We start from the raw sequence: 21,655 nt of genomic DNA, 5'->3' as shown, positions 1-21,655 counted from the left end.
CTTAAATTTACAGGAATCATTTATTACATTTATTGTTACATTTCCAAACTATCATCTCCACGTTAATACAAGGATTGTTTATCCTCGTCTTTGTTATTCTATTCTTTGTTCCTATCTGTCACTCCAGTCCAGCTCTAGCTGTCCACTCCTCTTTGTCTTTTGTCACTTTAGTCGTCTCTTCTCCTCACACTGACTGTGTTTCTCCTCCTTATTCTATTTTAGTGATTTTCAACAAACTTTACTGAGGACATCAGAGGAGTGTAAGGGGGAAAGTGACAATGGAGGACGGGATTAAAATAAAGAATGGACAGCGTGGGCTTGTGGGACAAGAAATAAAACAACAGTCTGGACAGAGAGGATGAGGAGAGTGACCAGTGTGGTGGAGGGGCTCAGGGTCACAATGCTGTCTTTATGAATTGAATTATTAAAGGAAATCTGCAGTTGTGTCACCTCACGTCCATCTGTCTGTCCATAAGGGACACTGCAGTCTGTCCTGATTAAAGACAGTGTTTGTGTTGTGAGAGCGGAAAAGTCAGAGCGACAATGTGACAAGAAATAAAATTCAGGAGACACACACACACTTGTTATTCACTTACTTCAGTTTCTCTAATTTGCTGTTTTCACTCCTCAGCCCCTCAAACAGCTGATCCACTTCTGAATCCTCCATGTTGTTGTAGCTCAGGTTCAGTTCAGTCAGTCGTGAGTGTGGAGAAGAAAGAGCTGAGGAGAGAGCTGAGCAACATCTGGAGGTGAGACGACAACAAGTCAGGCTGTGGAGAAGAAGAGAGAGAATTGAGGACATGAGGAGAAACAGACATACATACAAAAGGACAAACAAACTCCACGTTAATACATCGATGAACAAAAATGAAGTGCAAATAAACATGTAATGAGAATCAATTCTCAAAGTGCTGCTGAATACAACAATACAAGCAGTGCAAACAAATGAGTGGCCAGTTCTATGTATTGTCACACATGTGTGCCCACCTGGAGATGACCTTCCTGTCTCTGTGAGGTAAGTGATACCACTCTGAGACGAGAGGGGGCGCTCACACTGACTGTCTCTCCTTATCCACCTGCATCTCTGAGAAGAAACCAAATGAGGGGAACTGACTCAGCCGCAGTGCCCAGAGCTGCCCCTGTCCTTCTGGGTGGGACTCTTGAAAAGCTGCTGACTCCCAGAGGATGGAGTCTGCTGTTGAACCCAGAAACTCAACATGAAGCAAGCGCCATCGTGTACACACAACTACAAAATCAATTTGTCTATTTGGCTGAAAAGGTGTGTTTTGTTGGGCCATCGCGTCCACTTTTGTTTTGTTTCATTTGACTTCATTAAAGGGGGACACCCAGTTGGTGCCCCGACATTACAAAGCAACTTGTGCAGGTCTGTCCTCCAGTCACCATATCACCAGACCAATATTGTATGTTTGGATTATGTGTATTGTCCTTAATTATGTCCATTATATCTGTTCACTGTTGTAATTATCTATCACTTTATATAAAGTGAGCAAGTGGGGTAGCATGAAGAAGAGAGATGGTGAGTGTATTGACAAGCTGATCAGGTGAGCAGGATCTGTGGCTGGCATGGAAATGGACTCTCTTGTGATGGTGACAGAGAGAAGGACACTGTGCAAGCTGCTATCTGTTATGGACAATGAACATCACCCACTATACACCACCATAATTAATCGAGGAGATTGTTTAGTAGTAGGCTACTATCACAGAACTGCAATATGGACAGATACCAGAGATCTTTAGTCCTCAGAGCCATTAGACTCTTAAACTCTTCATCACAGGGGTGTTGGTTGAGTTCTGGGCCTGACGCTCCTTCTCTCCTCCTAAGCTGTATTGACTGGATTAGGTGGGCACCACATCTGATATCTCACTATTGGCTCACTGCTCTAGAAGTTTTATTTTGTTTTTTTTGTTATGGGTCACTTCAAACATGTTATTCTATCAGCATAAGTCATGTCACTTTATTTTATTTTACTTTATTGATATGTCACTTTAGTATTTGTCACATTAATATTATGTTTAATATCATGTGCCACCTGTCACTTTGATAGTAGTATTTACACAATTCTCACTGCACTGGCATTATTGTATTTAAAAACAACAAGAGTTTCTGTGCCACCTAAAACTGACATCTCCTCTGCTTACCATTTAAGTTCTCCTCAGCAAGCCAAGAGAGCACCAGCAAGGGCAGTCATCCTTCACATCAGCTTCTGCTCCAGCCATCTTAGCTGGTCACCGCTGAGGACCCAAAACTCAGCTTGTGTTCCCACCACAATCCCATGGCCTTCAGAAAGGTACCTTATGAGACCTTCTCCTTTCTCCTAACGCCATCCCTCAGCCTTCAGCAGAAGCCACAATTCTGCATTTACTTTATGTCTCATTTAACCTCCATCTCCATCTTTTCATTTTTCTTTCCTGTTCAGTTTTGTTCTTGACTATCCTGCTCAGCTCATTTTAAACTCACTGGGGTGCAGGTGTCTAATTCCTCACCCCAGAACACTAATGAGGACACTGGCTGAACCACACGTGTCTGCAGGTGTAAAGTGCGCTCTGACAATTCACCACCAACACTCCAGGGCTGCTCTGCTCCCCACACTACCACATCCACCTACGCCCCTCTGAGTCCACCATTTTAATTTAAAACCTGCACACAACCACTGACCCCTGACATGTGTCACCACACAGCTTTGTATTTAGTAGTAAAGAGAATCACGCAGTGACCAGAGTGACCAGTGGAGCACAGGACTAGTGTGACTGGTGTCCTTAGTGATGTCAAATTATTCACATCTCCAGTCGACTGTTTGATTATCTTCTGGCATTGAGGAAGACCCTGACTGACTGAAATGACAAAAGAAGGATTTGTGAGGCAGAGGGTTTGGACCTGTGATGACATCAGTGAAGTCCATGTGTGTGTAAAAATATCAAAAAGGTGCTACATACCGGATTATTGAGAAAGTCATGTGACAGCCTACACTGATCATGTGGTGAGATTCTTGTTTTAATGTCCCACAAGAGACACAAGTGTGAGTTACAAACACAAGAGGGCGCCACTCCTCACACTGGACTGTCTCACTGACACCCCCACTGAGGTCACCTTCCCAGAATCCTCTCAGTGTTCAGTCCACTTGGCTATAACGGCGGTCACTTCCTGTGTCTCCCACCTTACTGTCCACACTGCCTTCAGTCCTATTCCTCTCCTCCCTGTCACCTTCTCTTTCTGTGTATGGCTGGCTGGTCATTTCTACTGCTGCTGTCCACCTTTCATCCTGTTCCTCTGTCTGTCCTCCTCTCTCTCCTTCTCCTTATCCTCTGTCTTGTCCTCCTCTTTTATTCGTCCTTTTCTTCATTCTGTTCATCTCCTTCTCTCCTCTCTCCTTATCTTTGTTCTTCTATTCTCTTTGTCCTTATCTGTCACTTCAGTCCAGCTCTAGCTGTCCACTCCTCTTTGTCTTCTGTCACTTTAGTCGTCTCTTCTCCTCACACTGACTGTGTTTCTCCTCCTTATTCTATTTTAGTGATTTTAACAAACTTTAGTGAGGACATCAGAGGAGTGTAAGGAGGAAAGTGACAATGGAGGACAGGAACAAGTACGAGATTAAAATAAAGAATGGACAGCGTGGGTTGTGGGACAAGAAATAAAACAACAGTCTGGACAGAGAGGATGAGGAGAGTGACCAGTGTGGTGGAGGGGCTCAGGGTCACAATGCTGTCTTTATGAATTGAATTATTAAAGTAAATCTGCAGTTGTGTCACCTCACGTCCATCTGTCTGTCCATAAGGGACACTGCAGTCTGTCCTGATTAAACACAGCATTTGTGTTGTGGGAGTGGAAAAGTCAGAGCGATAATATGAAAAGAAATAAAATTAATGAGACACACACACACACATACACACTTGTTGTTCACTTACATCAGTTTCTCTAAGTTGCAGTTTTCACTCCTCAGACCCGCACACAGCTGATCCACTCCTGAATCCTCCATGTTGTTGTTGTAGCTCAGGTTCAGTTCAGTCAGTCGTGAGTGTGGAGCAGAAAGAGCTGAGGAGAGAGCTGAGCAACATCTGGAGTTGAGATGACATGACCATAGACTGTGGAGAAGAAGAGAGAGAAGTGAGGACATGAGGACAGACAGACAGACAGAAGGACAGACAACACAAAGGTTCAATGGCCACTTGTATTCTGACTTTTCACTGAAGTGCAGTTTGAACATGAGACCACTGCCATTCTTATAAAGTAAGGCGCTATATACCTGACAGAGTCTCCTGCCTTCACGCTGGACTGACTGGTGCCAAGTCACTCAGACTGACATGTGGACATCAACACTGGATAAGAACGTCACAGACATGAGACTGACGGCATCCTGCACTCAGGTGACCAGATGGACTTGTCACAGGTGACCACGGGGTGAGGATGACAAACTGGAATTCTGGTCTGTCATTTACCACTCAGGACTGGCAGCTCTAGTGGTGACCAGCAGCAGGTCTGTTTGTCTTTGTTGAATTTTTTTTTAAATTTTATGATTAATTTTTATTATGAGTTCATTTTCTGAACAGGAATAAAGGAATTTATGTGTCCCTGAAGTGTTATGGAGTCTCCTCTTTTATTTGTTTGTATTATTTTGTGATACTTTTTCACTTCACTTGCTGTCGTCCCGATGCGTCTTCTATTCACCTGAGTGATTCAGTTCAGCCAAATATAAATACAAAATTGGAGACACTGAGCTACAGGAGGAGACCTCTGAAGAGCATTTAGGGGTTTATGTTAACACAACATTTTCAATGACAAAGTAAAGTACAGAAGAAATTAAAAAGATAATATAAAATGTGAGATTATATCATAAAAACTGTTGAATTTAAATCAAGTGACATTATACTCTTACTTTATAATACACCAGTGAGAGCTCATCTGGAGTACTGAGTGCAGTTCTGGTCTCCTCAGTACAAGAAAGACATAACAGCACTTGAAGATATGAAGAGCAGAGCAACCAAGTACATTATGGGACGTCATCATCAAGTTCTTCCATGTGAACCCTGAATACCACGAGGACTGACTGAGGTCATTGATGTTAGGTAGAATGCCTAGAGGGGGCTGGGTGGTCTCGTGGCCTCGGACCCCCTGCAGATTTGATTTTTTTTTCCAGTCGTCTGGAGTTTTATTGTTTTTTCTGTCCTCCCTGGCCATCAGACCTTACTTTTATTAATGTTAATTAGTGTTCCCTAATTTTAATTCTTATTTATTTTGTCTTTTTTCTCTTTCTTCATTTTGAGCTCCATTATTTGAATGAAAATATGCTAAATAAATAAATGTTGTTAGACAGGTTTTGAGTCAAGTCTTAAATTTCAAGTCCCAAAGAAATCATAATGTGTTTAACACCAAATTTACATTTGCTATTTCTTAAATTTACAGGAATCATTTGTTACATTTATTGTTACATTTCCAAACTATCAACTCCATGTTAATACAAAGATGAACAAAAATGAAGTGTAAATAAACATGTAATGAGAATCAATTCTCAAAGTGCTGCTGAATACAACAATACAAGCAGTGCAAACAAATGAGCGGCCAGTTCTATGTATTGTCACACATGTGTGCCCACCTGGAGATGACCTTCCTGTCTCTGTGAGGTAAGTGATACCACTCTGAGACGAGAGGGGGCGCTCACACTGACTGTCTCTCCTTATCCACCTGCAGCTCTGAGAAGAAACCAAATGAGGGGAACTGACTCAGCAGCAGTGCCCAGAGCTGCCTGTCCTTCTGGGTGGGACTCTTGAAAAGCTGCTGACCCCCAGAGGATGGCGTCTGCTGTTGGACCTGAAAACTCAACATGAAGCAAGCGCCATCGTGTTCACACAACTGCAAAGTCAATTTGTCTTTTGGGCTGTAAAGTTGTGTTTTGCTGGGCCATCGCGTCAACTTTTGTTTTGTTTCATTTGACTTCATTAAAGGGGGACACGCAGTTGGTGCCCCGACATTACAAAGCAACTTGTGCAGGTCTGTCCTCCAGTCACCATATCAGCAGACCAATATTGTCTGTTTGGATTATGTGTATTGTCCTTAATTATGTCCATTATATCTGTTCACTGTTGTAATTATCTATCACTTTATATAAAGTGAGCAAGTGGGGTAGCTTGAAGAAGAGAGATGGTGAGAGTATTGACAAGCTGATCAGGTGAGCAGGATCTGTGGCTGGCATGGAAATGGACTCTCTGGTGATGGTGGCACAGAGAAGCTGCTATCTGTTATGGACAATGAACATCACCCACTATACACCACCATAATTAATCAGAGGAGTTTGTTTAGCGGTAGGCTGCTATCACAGAACTGCAATATGGACAGATACCAGAGATCTTTAGTCCTCAGAGCCATTAGACTCTTTAACTCTTCATAACAGGGGGTGGTGGTTGAGTTCTGGGCCTGACGCTCCTTCTCTCCTCCTAAGCTGTATTGACTGTATTAGCTGGGCACCACATCTGATATCTCACTATTGGCTCACTGCTCTAGAAGTTTTATTTTGTTTTTTTTTTGTTATGGGTCACTTCAAACATGTTATCCTATCAGCATAAGTCATGTCACTTTTTTTATTTTACTTTAATGTTATGTCACTTTAGTATTTGTCACATTAATATTATGTTTAATATCATGTGCCCTGCGGTGGGTTGGCACCCTGCACAGGATTGGTTCCTGCCTTGTGCCCTGTGTTGGCTGGGATTGGCTCCAGCAGACCCCCGTGACCCTGTTTTCGGATTCAACGGGTTGGAAAATAGATGGATGGATATCATGTGCCACCTGTCACTTTGATAGTAATATTATTGGCACAATTCTCACTGCATTGGCATTATTGTATGTAAAAACAAGAAGAGTTTCTGTGCCACCTAAAACTGACGTCTCCTCTGATTACCATTTAAGTTCTCCTCAGGAAGCCAAGAGACCACCAGCAAGGGCAGCCATCCTTCACATCGGCTTCTGCCCCAGCCACCTTAGCTGGTCACCGTTGAGGACCCCAAACTCAGCTTGTGTTCCCACCACAATCCCATGGCCTTCAGCAGGGTGCCTCGTGAGACCTTCTCCTTTCTCCTAACGCCATCCCTCAGCCATCAGCAGAAGCCCACTTGGTGCAGTTGGTCACTCATTGCTCCTTGGGCACACAATAGGTTTTGACCTTACCCCTTGAGTGCCGTGTGCTCACTCCTCTCATGGCCACTTCTTCACCTCCACTCCACTGCATCAGCTCAGCCACAATTCTACATTTACTTTATTTCTCATTTAACCTCCATCTCCATCTTTTCATTTTTCTTTCCTGTTCAGTTTTGTTCTTGACTATCCTGCTCAGCTCATTTTAAACTCCCTGGGGTGCAGGTGTCTAATTCCACACCCCAGAACACTAATGAGGACACTGGCTGAACCACACGCGTCTGCAGGTGTAAAGTGCGCTCCGCCAATTCACCACCAACACTCCAGGGCTGCTCTGCTCCCCCACATGACCACATCCACCTACGCCCCTCTGAGTCCACCATTTTAATTTAAAATCTGCACACAACCACTGACCGCTGACATGTGACACCACACAGCTTTGTATTTAGTAGTAAAGAGAATCACGCAGTGACCAGAGTGACCAGTGGGGCACAGGACTAGTGTGACAGGTGTCCTTAGTGACGTCAAATTATTCACATCTCCAGTCGACCGTTTGATTGTCTGCTGGCATTGAGGAAGACCCTGACTGAGTGAAATGACAAAAGAAGAATTTGTGAGGCAGAGGGTTTGGACCTGAGATAACATCAGTGAAGACCATGTGTGTATAAAAGTATCAAAAAGGCGCTATATACTGGATTATTGAGAAAGTCACGTGACAGCCTACACTGATCATGTGGTGAGATTCTTGTTTTAATGTCCCACAAGAGACACAAGTGTGAGTTACAAACACAAGAGGGCGCCACTCCTCACACTGGAGTATCTCACTGACACTCTCACTGAGGTCACCTTCCCAGAATCCTCTCAGTGTCTCTGATATCTACTGCACATGATGTGTGTGTCCACCTGTCGGTCACTAAGCCCACTGACAGATATATGTCGATGTCCTGTGTAGACCTGGGGGTCATGTCTTGTAGAATGATGTCGGCCTGTTCAGTCCACTTGGCTATAATGGCGGTCACTTCCTGTGTCTCCCACCTTACTGTCCACACTGCCTTCAGTCCTAATCCTCTCCTCCCTGTCACCTTCTCTTTCTGTGTATGGCTGGCTGGTCATTTCTACTGCTGCTGTCCACCTTTCCTCCTGTTCCTCTATCTGTCCTCCTCTCTGTCCTTCTCCTTATCCTCTGCCATGTCCTCCTCTTTTATTCGTCCTTTTCTTCATGCTGTTCATCTCCTTCTCTTGTCTCTCCTTATCTTTGCTATTCTATTCTCCTTGTCCTTATCTGTCACTCAAGTCCAGCTCTTATTGTCCACTCCTCTTTGTCTTCTGTCACTTTAGTCGTCTCTTCTCCTCACACTGACTGTGTTTCTCCTCCTTATTCTATTTTAGTGATTTTAACAAACTTTAGTGAGGAGATCAGAGGAGTGTAAGGGGGAAAGTGACAATGGAGGACAGGAACAAGTACGAGATTAAAATAAAGAATGGACAGCGTGGGCTTGTGGGACACTAAATAAAACAATAGTCTGGACAGAGAGGATGAGGAGAGTGACCAGTGTGGTGGAGGGGCTCAGGGTCACAATGCTGTCCTTATGAATTGAATTATTAAAGGAAATCTGCAGTTGTGTCACCTCACGTCACTCTGTCTGTCCATAAGGGACACTGCAGTCTGTCCTGATTAAACACAGCATTTGTGTTGTGGGAGTGGAAAAGTCAGAGCCATAATGTGACAAGAAATAAAATTAATGAGACACACACAGACACAGACACACACACACACACACACTTGTTGTTCACTTACTTCAATTTCTCTAATTTGCAGTATTCACTCCTCAGCCCCTCACACAGCTGATCCACTCCTGAATCCTCCATGTTGTTGTCATTCATGTTCAGTTCAATCAGTCGTGAGTGTGGAGCAGAAAGAGCTGAGGAGAGAGCTGAGCAACATCTGGAGGTGAGATGACTTTCAGACAGGCTGTGGAGAAGAAGAGAGAGAAGTGAGGACATGAGGAGAGACAGACAGACAGACAGAAGGAGAAACAACACAAAGGTTCAATGGCCACTTGTATTCTGACTTGTCACTGAAGTGCAGTGTGAACACGAGACCACTGCCATTCTTATAAAGTAAGGCACTATATACCTGACAGGGTCTCCTACCTTCACACTGGACTGACTGGTGCCAAGTCATTCAGACTGACATGTGGACATCAACACTGGATAAGAACGTCACAGACATGAGACTGATGGCGTCCTGCACTCGTGTGACCAGATGGACTTGAGGATGACAAACTGGAATTCTGGTCTGTCATTTACCACTCAGGACTGGCAGCTCTAGTGGTGACCAGCAGCAGGTCTGTTGAAGTTTATTTAAATTTTCTGATTAATGTTTATTATGAGTTAATTTTCTGAACAGGAATAAAGGAATATACAGTATGTGTCCCTGAAGTGTTATGGAGTCTCCTCTTTTACTTGTTTGTATTATTTTGTGATACTTTGTCACTTCACTTGCTGTTGTCCCGATGCGTCTTCTATTCACCTGAGTGATTCATCCATCCATCCATCCATTTTCCAACTCGCTGAATCCGAACACAGGGTCACGGGGGTCTGCCGGAGCCAATCCCAGCCAACACAGGGCACAAGGCAGGAACCAATCCTGGGCAGGGTGCCAACCCACCACAGGACACACACAAACACACCCACACACCAAGCACACACTCGGGCCAATTTAGAATCGCCAATCCACCTAACCTGCATGTCTTTGGACTGTGGGAGGAAACCGGAGAGCCCGGAGGAAACCCACGCAGACACAGGGAGAACATGCAAACTCCACGCAGGGAGGACCCGGGAAGCGAACCCAGGTCCCCAGGTCTCCCAACTGCGAGGCAGCAGCGCTACCCACTGCGCCACCGTGCCGCCCCTGAGTGATTCAGTTCAGCCAAATATAAATACAAAATGGGAGACACTGAGCTACAGGAGGAGACCTCTGAAGAGCATTTAGGGGTTTATGTTGACACAACATTTTCATTGTCTAAGTAATGTACAGAATGTACCCCTCCTTTAACCGCCACCTTACCGTGGTGGAGGGGTTTGCGTGTCCCAATGATCCTCGGAGCTCTGTTGTCCGGGGCTTTATGCCCCTGGTAGGGCCACCCAAGGCAAACTGGTCCTAGGTGAGGGATGAGACAAAGAGCGGTTAAACAAACCTACTATGAAGAAAAACAATTTTGGACGGCATTTTCCCTTGCCCGGACGCGGGCCACCGGGGCCCCACTCTGGAGCCAGGCCTGGAGGTGGGGCTCGATGGCGAGCGCCTGGTGGCCGGGCCTGCACCCATGGGGCTCGGCCGGGCACAGCATGAAGAGGCAACGTGGGTCCCCCTTTCCATGGGCTCGCCACCTATGGGAGGGGCCAAGGAGGTCGGGTGCAGTGTGAGTTGGGTGGTGGCCGAAGGCGGGGACCTTGGCGGTCCGATCCTCGGCTACAGAAGCTGGCTCTTGGGATGTGGAATGTCACCCCTCTGAAGGAGAAGGAGCCTGAGCTAGTGCACGAGGTTGAGAGGTTCCAGCTAGATATAGTCGGACTCACCTCGACGCACAGCTTGGACTCTGGAACCAATCTCCTTGAGAGGGGCTGGACTCTGTACCACTCTGGAGTTACCCCCGGTGAGAGGCGCCGAGCGGGTGTGGGTATACTTATTGCCCCCCGACTTGGAGCCTGTACATTGGGGTTTACCCCGGTAGACGAGAGGGTAGCCTCCCTTCGCCTTCGGGTGGGGGGACGGGTCCTAACTGTTGTTTGTGCGTATGCACCAAACAGCAGTTCGGAGTACCCACCCTTTTTGGAGTCCCTGGAGGGTGTGCTAGAAGGCATACCTTCTGGGGACTCCCTCGTTCTGCTGGGAGACTTCAATGCTCACGTGGGCAATGACAGTGAGACCTGGAAGGGTGTGATTGGGAGGAATGTCCCCCCCGATCTGAACCCGAGTGGTGTTTTGTTATTGGACTTTTGTGCTCGTCACGGATTGTCCATAACGAACACCATGTTCAAGCATAGGGGTGTTCATATGTGCACTTGGCACCAGGACACCCTAGGCCTGAGTTCGATGATCGACTTTGTGGTCGTGTCGTCGGACTTGCGGCCACATGTCTTGGACACTCGGGTGAAGAGAGGGGCGGAGCTGTCAACTGATCACCACCTGGTGGTGAGTTGGCTTCGATGGTGGGGGAGGATGCCGGTCAGGCGTGGTAGGCCCAAACGTGTTGTGAGGGTCTGCTGGGAACGTCTGGCAGAGCCCCCTGTCAGAAGTAGCTTCAACTCACACCTCCGGCAGAACTTCGACCACATCCCGAGGGAGGTGGGGGACATTGAGTCCGAATGGGCCATGTTCCGTGCCTCCATTGTTGAGGCAGCTGACCGGAACTGTGGCCGTAAGGTGGTCGGTGCCTGTCGTGGCTGCAATCCCCGAACCCGTTGGTGGACACCGGCGGTGAAGGATGCCATCAAGTTGAAGAAGGAGTCCTACAGGACCCTTTTGTCCTGTGGGACCCTGGAAGCAGCTGATAGGTACCGGCAGGCCAAGCGGAATGTGGCTTTGGTGGTTGCTAAGGCAAAAACTCGGGCGTGGGAGGAGTTTGGGGAGGCCATGGAGAACGACTTTCGGACGGCTTCGAGGAGATTCTGGTCCACCATCCGGCATCTCAGGAAGGGGAAGCAGTGCAGTGTCAACACTGTATGTGGTGGGGATGGTGCGCTGCTGACCTCGACTCGGGACGTTGTGGGTCAGTAGGGGGAGTACTTCGAAGACCTCCTCAATCCCATTAACATGCCTTCCAATGAGGAAGCAGAGCCTGGGGACTCAGAGGTGGGCTCCCCCATCTCTGGGACTGAGGTCACCGAGGTGGTCAAAAAACTCCTTGGTGGCAGGGCCCCGGGGGTGGATGAGATATGCCCGGAGTTCCTCAAGGCACTGGATGTTGTAGGACTGTCTTGGTTGACACGCCTCTGCAACATCGCATGGACATCAGGGACAGTGCCTCTGGATTGGCAGACCGGGGTGGTGGTCCCCCTCTTTAAGAAGGGGGATCGGAGGGTGTGTTCCAACTACAGAGGGATCACACTCCTCAGCCTCCCTGGAAAAGTCTATTCAGGGGTCCTGGAGAGGAGGGTCCATCGGATAGTCGAGCCACGGATTCAGGAGGAACAGTGTGGTTTTCGTCCTGGTCGCAGAACAGTGGACCAGCTCTATACCCTTAGCAGGGTCCTGGAGGGTGCATGGGAGTTTGCCCAACCAGTCTACATGTGTTTTGTGGACTTGGAAAAGGCGTTCGACCGTGTCCCTCGGGGAATCCTGTGGGGGGTACTCCGAGAGTATGGGTTACCGGACCCCCTGATAAGGGCTGTTCAGTCCCTGTACGATCGGTGTCAGAGCTTGGTCCGCATTGCCAGCAGTAAGTCGAACCCGTTTCCAGTGAGAGTTGGACTCCGCCAGGGCTGCCCTTTGTCACCGATTCTGTTCATAACTTTTATGGACAGAATTTCTAGGCGCAGCCAGGGCATTGAGGGGGTCCGGTTTGGAGGGCTCAGGATTGGGTCACTGCTTTTTGCAGATGATGTTGTCCTGTTTGCTTCATCAGGCCGTGATCTTCAGCTCTCTCTGGATCGGTTCGCAGCTGAGTGTGAAGCGGCTGGGATGGGAATCAGCACCTCCAAATCCGAGACCATGGTCCTCAGCCGGAAAAGGGTGGAGTGCCCTCTCAGGGTTGGTAGCGAGATCCTGCCCCAAGTGGAGGAGTTCAAGTATCTCGGGGTCTTGTTCACGAGTGAGGGAAGAATGGAGCGTGAGATCGACAGGCGGATCGGTGCGGCATCCGCAGTAATGCGGGCGCTGCATCGGTCTGTCGTGGTGAAAAAGGAGCTGAGCCGCAAGGCGAAGCTCTCAATTTACCAGTCGAGCTATGTTCCTACCCTCACCTATGGTCATGAACTATGGGTAGTGACCGAAAGAAAGAGATCGCAAATACAAATGGCTGAAATGAGTTTCCTCCGCAGGGTGTCTGGGCTCTCCCTTAAAGATAGGGTGAGAAGCTCAGTCATCCGGGAGGGGCTCAGAGTAGTGCCGCTGCTCCTCCGCATCGAGAGGAGTCAGATGAGGTGGCTCGGGCATCTGATCAGGATGCCTCCTGGACGCCTCCCTGGTGAGGTGTTCCGGGCACGTCTAACCGGGAGGAGGCCCCGGGGAAGACCCAGGACACGCTGGAGGGACTATGTCTCTCGACTGGCCTGGGAACGCCTTGGGATTCTCCCGGAAGAGCTAGAAGAAGTGGCCGGGGAGAGGGAAGTCTGGGCATCTCTGCTCAAGCTGCTGCCCCCGCGACCCGACCTCGGATAAGTGGGAGACAATGGATGGATGGATGGATGGATGGAAGTAATGTACAGAAGCAATTAAAAAGATAATATAAAATGTGAGGTTATATTACAAAAACTGTTGAATTTAAATCAAGGGACATTATACTCTTACTTTATGATACTCCAGTGAGAGCACATCTGGAGTACTGAGTGCAGTTCTGGTCTCCTCAGTACAAGAAAGACATAACAGCACTTGAAGATATGAAGAGGAGACCAACCAAGTGCATTATGGGACCGTCATCATCAAGTTCTTTCATGTGAACCCTGAATACCACGAGGACTGACTGAGGTCATTGATGTTAGGAAAGAATTCCTAGAGGGGGCTGGGTGATTTCGTTGTCTCGGACCCCCTGTAGATTTTATTTTTTTCTCTCCAGCCGTCTGGAGTTTCTTTTGTTTATTTCTCCCCTCCCTGGCCATCAGACCTTACTTTTATTAATGTTAATTAGTGTTCCCTAATTTTAATTATTATTTATTTTGTCTTTTTTCTCTTTCTTCGTTTTGAGCTCCATTATTTGTATGAAAATATGCTAAATAAATAAATGTTGTTATACAGGTTTTGAGTCAAGTCTTAAATTTCAAGTCCCAAAGAAACCATAATGTATTTAACACCAAATTTACATTTGCTATTTCTTACGTTTACAGGAATCATTTGTTACATTTATTGTTACATTTCCAAACTATCAACTCCATGTTACTACAAAGATGAACAAAAATGAAGTGCAAATTAACATGTAATGAGAATCAATTCTCAAAGTGCTGCTGAATACAACAATACAAGCAGTGCAAACAAATGAGCGGCCAGTTCTATGTATTGTCACACATGTGTGCCCACCTGGAGATGACCTTCCTGTCTCTGTGAGGTAAGTGATACCACTCTGAGACGAGAGGGGGCGCTCACACTGACTGTCTCTCCTTATCCACCTGCAGCTCTGAGAAGAAACCAAATGAGGGGAACTGACTCAGCCACAGTGCCCAGAGCTGCCCCTGTCCTTCTGGGTGGGACTCTTGAAATGCTGCTGGCCCCCCAGAGGATGGAGTCTGCTGTTGGACACACAAACTCAACATGGAGCAAGTGCCATCGTGTTCACACAACTGCAAAATCAATGTGTCTATTGGGCTGAAAAGGTGTGTTTTGTTTTGGCCATCGTGTCCACTTTTGTTTTGTTTCATTTGATTTCATTAAAGGGGGACACGCAGTTGGTGTCCCAACATTACAAAGCAACTTGTGCAGGTCTGTCCTTCAGTCACCAGATCAGCAGACCAATATTGTCTGTTTGGATTATGTGTATTGTCCTTAATTATGTCCATTATATCTGTTCACTGTTGTAATTATCTATCACTTTATATAAAGTGAACAAGTGGGGTAGCTTGAAGAAGAGAGATGGTGAGTGTATTGACAAGATGACCAGGTGAGCAGGATCTGTGGCTGGCATGGAAATGGACTCTCTGGTGATGGTGGCAGAGAGATGGACACTGTGCAAGCTGCTATCTGTTATGGACAATGAACATCACCCACTATACACCACCATAATTAATCAGAGGAGTTTGTTTAGCGGTAGGCTGCTATCACAGAACTGCAATATGGACAGATACCAGAGATCTTTAGTCCTCAGAGCCATTAGACTCTTTAACTCTTCATCACAGGGGGTGGTGGTTGAGTTCTGGGCCTGACGCTCCTTCTCTCCTCCTAAGCTGTATTGACTGGATTAGCTGGGTACCACATCTGATATCTCACTACTGGCTCACTGCTCTAGAAGTTTTGTTTCGTTTTTTTTTTGTTATGGGTCACTTCAAACATGTTATCCTATCAGCATAAGTAATGTCACTTTATTTTATTTTACTTTAATGATATGTCACTTTAGTATTTGTCACATTAATATTGTGTTTAATATCATGTGCCACCTGTCACTTTGATAGTAGTATTATTGGCACAATTCTCACTGCACTGGCATTATTGTATGTAAAAACAACAAGAGTTTCTGTGCCACCTAAAACTGACATCTCCTCTGCTTACCATTTAAGTTCTCCTCAGCAAGCCAGGAGACCACCGGAAAGGGCAGTCATCCTTCACATCGGCTTCTGCCCCAGCCAGCTTAGCTGGTCACCGCTGAGGACCCCAAACTCAACTTGTGTTCCCATCACAATCCCATGGCCTTCAGAATGGTACCTTGTGAGACCTTCTCCTTTCTCCTAAGAAGCCTTCAGCAGAAGCCCACTCAGTGCAGTTGGTCACTCTTGCTCCTTGGGCACACAGTAGGTTTTGACCATACCCCTTGAGTGCCGAGTCCTCACTCCTCTCACAGTCACTTCTCTACCTCCACTCCACTGTATCAGCTCAGCCACAATTCTGTATTTACTTTATTTCTCATTTAACCTCCATCTCCATCTTTTCATTTTTCTTTCCTGTTCAGTTCAATTCTTGACTATCCTGCTCAGCTCATTTTAAACTCACTGGGGTGCAGGTGTCTAATTCCACACCCCAGAACACTAATGAGGACACTGGCTGAGCCACACGTGTCTGCAGGTGTAAAGTGCGCTCCGCGAATTCACCACCAACACTCCAGGGCTGCTCTGCTCCCCCACACTACCACATCCACCTACGCCCCTCTGAGTCCACCATTTTAATTTAAAAACCTGCAGATAACCACTGACCCCTGACATGTGTCACCACACAGCTTTGTATTTAGTAGTAAAAGAATCACGCAGTGACCAGAGTGACCAGTGGAGCACAGGACTAGTGTGACAGGTGTCCTTAGTGACATAAAATTATTCACATCTCCAGTCGACCATTTGATTGTCTGCTGGCATTGAGGAAGACCCTGACTGAGTGAAATGACAAAAGAAGGATTTGTGAGGCAGAGGGTCTGGACCTGTGATGTTATCAGTGAAGACCATGTGTGTATAAAATATCAAAAATGCGCTATATACTGGATTTTTGAGAAAGTCATGTGATAGCCTACACTGATCATGTGGTGAGATTCTTGTTTTAATGTCCCACAAGAAACACAAGTGTGAGTTACAAACACAAGAGGGCTCCACTCCTCACACTGGAGTATCTCACTGACACGCCCACTGAGGTCACCTTCCCAGAATCCTCTCAGTGTCTCTGATGTCTACTGCACATGATGTTTGTGTCCACCTGTCGGTCACTAAGCCCACTGACAGATATATGTCGATGTCCTGTGTAGACCTGGGGGTCATGTCTTGTAGAATGATGTTGGCCTGTTCAGTCCACTTGGCTATAATGGCGGTCACTTCCTGTGTCTCCCACCTTACTGTCCACACTGCCTTCAGTTCTAATCCTCTCCTCCCTGTGACCTCTTTCTGTGTATGGCTGGCTGGTCATTTCTACTGCTGCTGTCCACCTTTCCTCCTGTTCCTCTCTCTGTCCTCCTCTCTCTCCTTCTCCTCTAACTTGTCCTCCTCTTTTATTCATCCTTTTCTTTATTCTGTTCATCTCCTTGTCTTGTCTCTCCTTATCTTTGCTATTCTATTCTCCATGTCCTTATCTGTCACTTCAGTCCATATCTAGCTGCCCATTACTCTTTGTCTTCTGTCACTTTAGTCGTCTCTTCTCCTCACACTGACTGTGTTTATCCTCCTTTTTCTATTTTAGTGATTTTTAACAAACTTTAGAGAGGACATCAGAGGAGTGTAAGGAGGAAAGTGACAATGGAGGACAGGAACAAGTATGACATTAAAATAAAGAATGGACAGCGTGGGCTTGTGGGACAAGAAATAAAACAACAGTCTGGACAGAGAGGATGAGGAGAGTGACCAGTGTGGTGGAGGGGCTCAGGGTCACAATGCTGTCTTTATGAATTGAATTATTAAAGGAAATCTGCAGTTGTGTCACCTCACATCCATCTGTCTGTCTATAAGGGACACTGCAGTCTGTCCTGATTAAACACAGCGTTTGTGTTGTGGGAGTGGAAAAGTCAGAGCCATAATGTGACAAGAAATAAAATTAATGAGACACACACAGACACACACAGACAGACACACACACACACACACACTTCTTGTTCACTTACCTCAGTTTCTCTAATTTGCAGTTTTCACTCCTCAGCCCCTCACACAGCTGATCCACTCCTGAATCCTTCATGTTGTTGTTGTTGCTCAGGTCTAGTTCAGTCAGTCGTGAGTGTGGAGCAGAAAGAGCTGAGGAGAGAGCTGAGCAACATCTGTAGTTGAGACGACATGACCATAGACTGTGAAGAAGAAGAGAGAGAAGGGAGGATGTGAGGAGAGACAGACAGACAGAAGGACAAACAACACAAAGGTTCAATGGCCACTTGTATTCTGACTTGTCACTGAAGTGCAGTGTGAACACGAGACCACTTACTTATAAAGTAAGGCGCTATATACCTGACAGGGTCTCCTGCCTTCACGCTGGACAGACTGGTGCCAAGTCATTCAGACTAACATGTGGACATCAACACTGGATAAGAACGTCACAGACATGAGACTGACGACGTCCTGCACTCATGTGACCAGATGGACTTGTCACAGGTGACCATGGGGTGAGGATGACAAACTGGAATTCTGGTCTGTCATTTACCACTCAGGACTGGCAGCAATAGTGGTGACCAGCAGCAGGTCTGTTTGTATCCATCTTTGTTGACATTTTTAAAATTTTTTGATACATTTTTATTATGAGTTCATTTTCTAAACAGCAATAAAGGTATATGTGACCCTGAAGTGTTATGGAGTCTCCTCTTTAATTTGTTTGAATTATTTTGTGATACTTTTTCACTTCACTTGCTGTCATCCCGATGCGTCTTCTATTCACCTGAGTGATTCAGTTCAGCCAAATATAAATACAAAATGGGAGACACTGAGCTACAGGAGGAGACCTCTGAAGAGCATTTAGGGGTTTATGTTGACACAATATTGTCATTGACTAAGTAATTTACAGAAGCAATTAAAAAGAATATTTTAAAATGTGAGGTTATATCATAAAAACTGTTGAATTTAAATCAAGTGACATAATACTCTTACTTTATAATACACCAGTGAGAGCACATCTGGAGTACTGAGTGCAGTTCTGGTCTCCTCAGTACAAGAAAGACATAACAGCACTTGAAGATATGAAGAGCAGAGCAACCAAGTGCATTATGGGATGTCATCATCAAGTTCTTCCATGTGAACCCTGAATACCACGAGGACTGACTGACGTCATTAATGTTAGGTAGAATGTCTAAGGGTTCTGGGTGGTCTCCTGTCCTCTGACCCCCTGCAGATTAATTTTTTTTTTCCAGCCATCTGGTGTTTTTTTTGTTTTTTCTGTCCTCCCTGGCCATTGGACCTTACTTTTATTAATGTTAATTAGTGTTCCCTAATATTAATTCTTATTTATTTTGTCTTTTTTCTCTTTCTTCACTTTGAGCTCCATTATTTGTATGAAAATGTGGTCTATAAATAATTGTTGTTACGCAGGTTTTGAGTCAAGTCTTTAATTTCAAATCCCAAAGAAGTCCTAACAGTTTTACACAAAATTTATATTTGCTATTTCTTAAAGGGCGGCACGGTGGCACAGTGGGTAGCGCTGCTGCCTCGCAGTTGGGAGACCTGGGGACCTGGGTTCGATTCCCGGGTCCTCCCTGCGTGGAGTTTGCATGTTCTCCCCGTGTCTGCGTGGGTTTCCTCCGGGCGCTCCGGTTTCCTCCCACAATCCAAAGACATGCAGGTTAGGTGGATTGGCGATTCTAAATTGGCCCTAGTGTGTGCTTGGTGTGTGTGTGGGTGTGTTTGTGTGTGTCCTGCGGTGGGTTGGCACCCTGCCTGGGATTGGTTCCCTGCCTTGTGCCCTGTGTTGGCTGGGTTTGGCTCCAGCAGACCCCCGTGACCCTGTTTGGATTCAGTGGGTTGGAAAATGGATGGATGGATGGATGGTTATTTCTTAAATTTACAGGAATCATTTCTTACATTTATTATTACATTTCCAAACTATCAACTCCATGTTAATACAAAATGAAAAAAAATGAAGTACAAATAAACATGTAATGAGAATCAATTCTCAAAGTGCTGCTGAATACAACAATACAAGCAGTGCAAACAAATGAGCGTCCAGTTCTATGTATTGTCACACATGTGTGCCCACCTGGAGATGACCTTCCTGTCTCTGTGAGGTAAGTGATACCACTCTGAGACGAGAGGGGGCGCTCACACTGACTGTCTCTCCTTATCCACCTGCAGCTCTGAGAAGAAACCAAATGAGGGGAACTGACTCAGCCGCAGTGCCCAGAGCTGCCCCTGTCCTTCTGGGTGGGACTCTTGAAATGCTGCTGACCCCCAGAGGATGGAGTCTGCTGTTGGACCTGAAAACTCAACATGAAGCAAGCTCCATCGTGTTCACACAACTGCAACGTCAATTTGTCTGTTGGGCTAAAAAGGTGTGTTTTGTTGGGCCATCGCATCCACTTTTGTTTTGTTTCATTTGACTTCATTAAAGGGGGACACGCAGTTGGTGCCCCGACATTACAAAGCAACTTGTGCAGGTCTGTCCTCCAGTCACCATATCAGCAGACCAATATTGTCTGTTTGGATTATGTGTATTGTCCTTAATTATGTCCATTATATCTGTTCACCATTGTAATTATCTATCACTTTATATAAAGTGATCAAGTGGGGTAGCTTGAAGAAGAGAGATGGTGAGTGTATTGACAAGTTGATCAGGTGAGCAGGATCTGTGGCTGGCATGGAAATGGACTCTCTGGTGAAGGTGGCAGAGAGAAGGACACTGTGCAAGCTGCTATCTGTTATGGACAATGAACATCACCCACTATACACCACCATCATTAATCAGAGGAGTTTGTTTAGTGGTAGGCTGCTATCACAGAACTGCAATATGGACAGATACCAGAGATCTTTACTCCTCAGAGCCATTAGACTCTTTAACTCTTCATAACAGGGGGTGGTGGTTGAGTTCTGGGCCTGACGCTCCTTCTCTCCTCCTAAGCTGTATTTACTGGATTAGCTGGGCACCACATCTGATATCTCACTATTGGCTCACTGCTCTAGAAGTTTTATTTTGTGTTTTTTTTGGTATGGGTCACTTCAAACATGTTATCGTATCAGTATAAGTCATGTTGCTTTATTTTATTTTACTTTAATGATATGTCACTTTAGTATTTGTCACATTAATATTATGTTTAATATCATGTGCCACCTGTCACTTTGATAGTAGTATTATTGGCACAATTCTCACTGCACTGGCATTATTGTATGTAAAAACAACAAGAGTTTCTGTGCCACCTAAAACTGACATCTCCTCTGATTACCATTTAAGTTCTCCTCAGCAAGGCAAGAGATCACCGGCAAGGGCAGTCATCCTTCATATTGGCTTGTGCCCCAGCCACCTTAGCTGGTCACCGCTGAGGACCCCAAACTCAGCTTGTGTTCCCACCACAATCCCATGGCCTTCAGAAAGGTACCTTGTGAGACCTTCTCCTTTCTCCTAACGCCATCCCTCAGCCTTCAGCAGAAGTCCACTCAGTATAGTTGGTCACTCTTGGTACTTGGGCACACACTGTAGGTTTTGACCTTACCCCTCGAGTGCCATGTGCTCACTCCTCTCACAGCCACTTCTTGACCTCCACTCCACTGCATCAGCTCAGCAACAATTCTGCATTTACTTTTCTCATTTAACCTCCGTCTACTTCTTTTTATTTTTCTTCCATGTTCCATTCTGTTCTTGACTATCCTGCTCAGCTCATTTTTAACTCACGGGGTGCAGGTGTCTAATTCCACACCCCAGAACACTAATGAGGACACTGGCTGAACCACACGTGTCTGCAGGTGTAAAGTGCGCTCCGCCAATTCACCACCAACACTCCAGGGCTGCTCTGCTCCCCCACACGACCACATACACCTACGCCCCTCTGAGTCCACCATTTTAATTTAAAAACCTGCACACAACCACTGACCCCTGACATGTGTCACCACACAGCTTTGTATTTAGTAGTAAAGAGAATCACGCAGTGACCAGAGTGACCAGTGGAGCACAGGACTAGTGTGACAGGTGTCCTTAGTGACGTCAAATTATTCACATCTCCAGTCGGCCATTTGATTGTCTGCTGGCATTGAGGAAGACCCTGACTGACT

The 21,655-nt window shown here is 46.1% G+C and overlaps 1 protein-coding gene across 1 annotated transcript in view; it reads right to left on the bottom strand.

Annotated features, from left to right (window-relative positions):
- LOC114642243 (NACHT, LRR and PYD domains-containing protein 3-like) overlaps positions 1-21,655 on the bottom strand; it is a 71,010-nt gene that overhangs the window by 8,571 nt on the left and 40,784 nt on the right. Inside the window, exons 9-12 of the mRNA XM_051921893.1 lie at positions 17,584-17,760; positions 8,943-9,116; positions 3,925-4,101; positions 597-770 (exon numbers count right to left, since the gene is read on the bottom strand). Of these exons, the coding sequence (XP_051777853.1) occupies positions 597-770; positions 3,925-4,101; positions 8,943-9,116; positions 17,584-17,760 (702 nt within the window). The remainder of the gene's footprint in view (positions 1-596; positions 771-3,924; positions 4,102-8,942; positions 9,117-17,583; positions 17,761-21,655) is intronic.

This window comes from Erpetoichthys calabaricus, assembly GCF_900747795.2.
Source record: "Erpetoichthys calabaricus chromosome 1 unlocalized genomic scaffold, fErpCal1.3 SUPER_1_unloc_4, whole genome shotgun sequence".
NCBI classification, from domain to species: Eukaryota; Metazoa; Chordata; class Cladistia; order Polypteriformes; family Polypteridae; genus Erpetoichthys; species Erpetoichthys calabaricus.
Note: the sequence above shows the minus strand (reverse complement) of the source record. Positions and strands in the feature narration are given on the sequence as shown.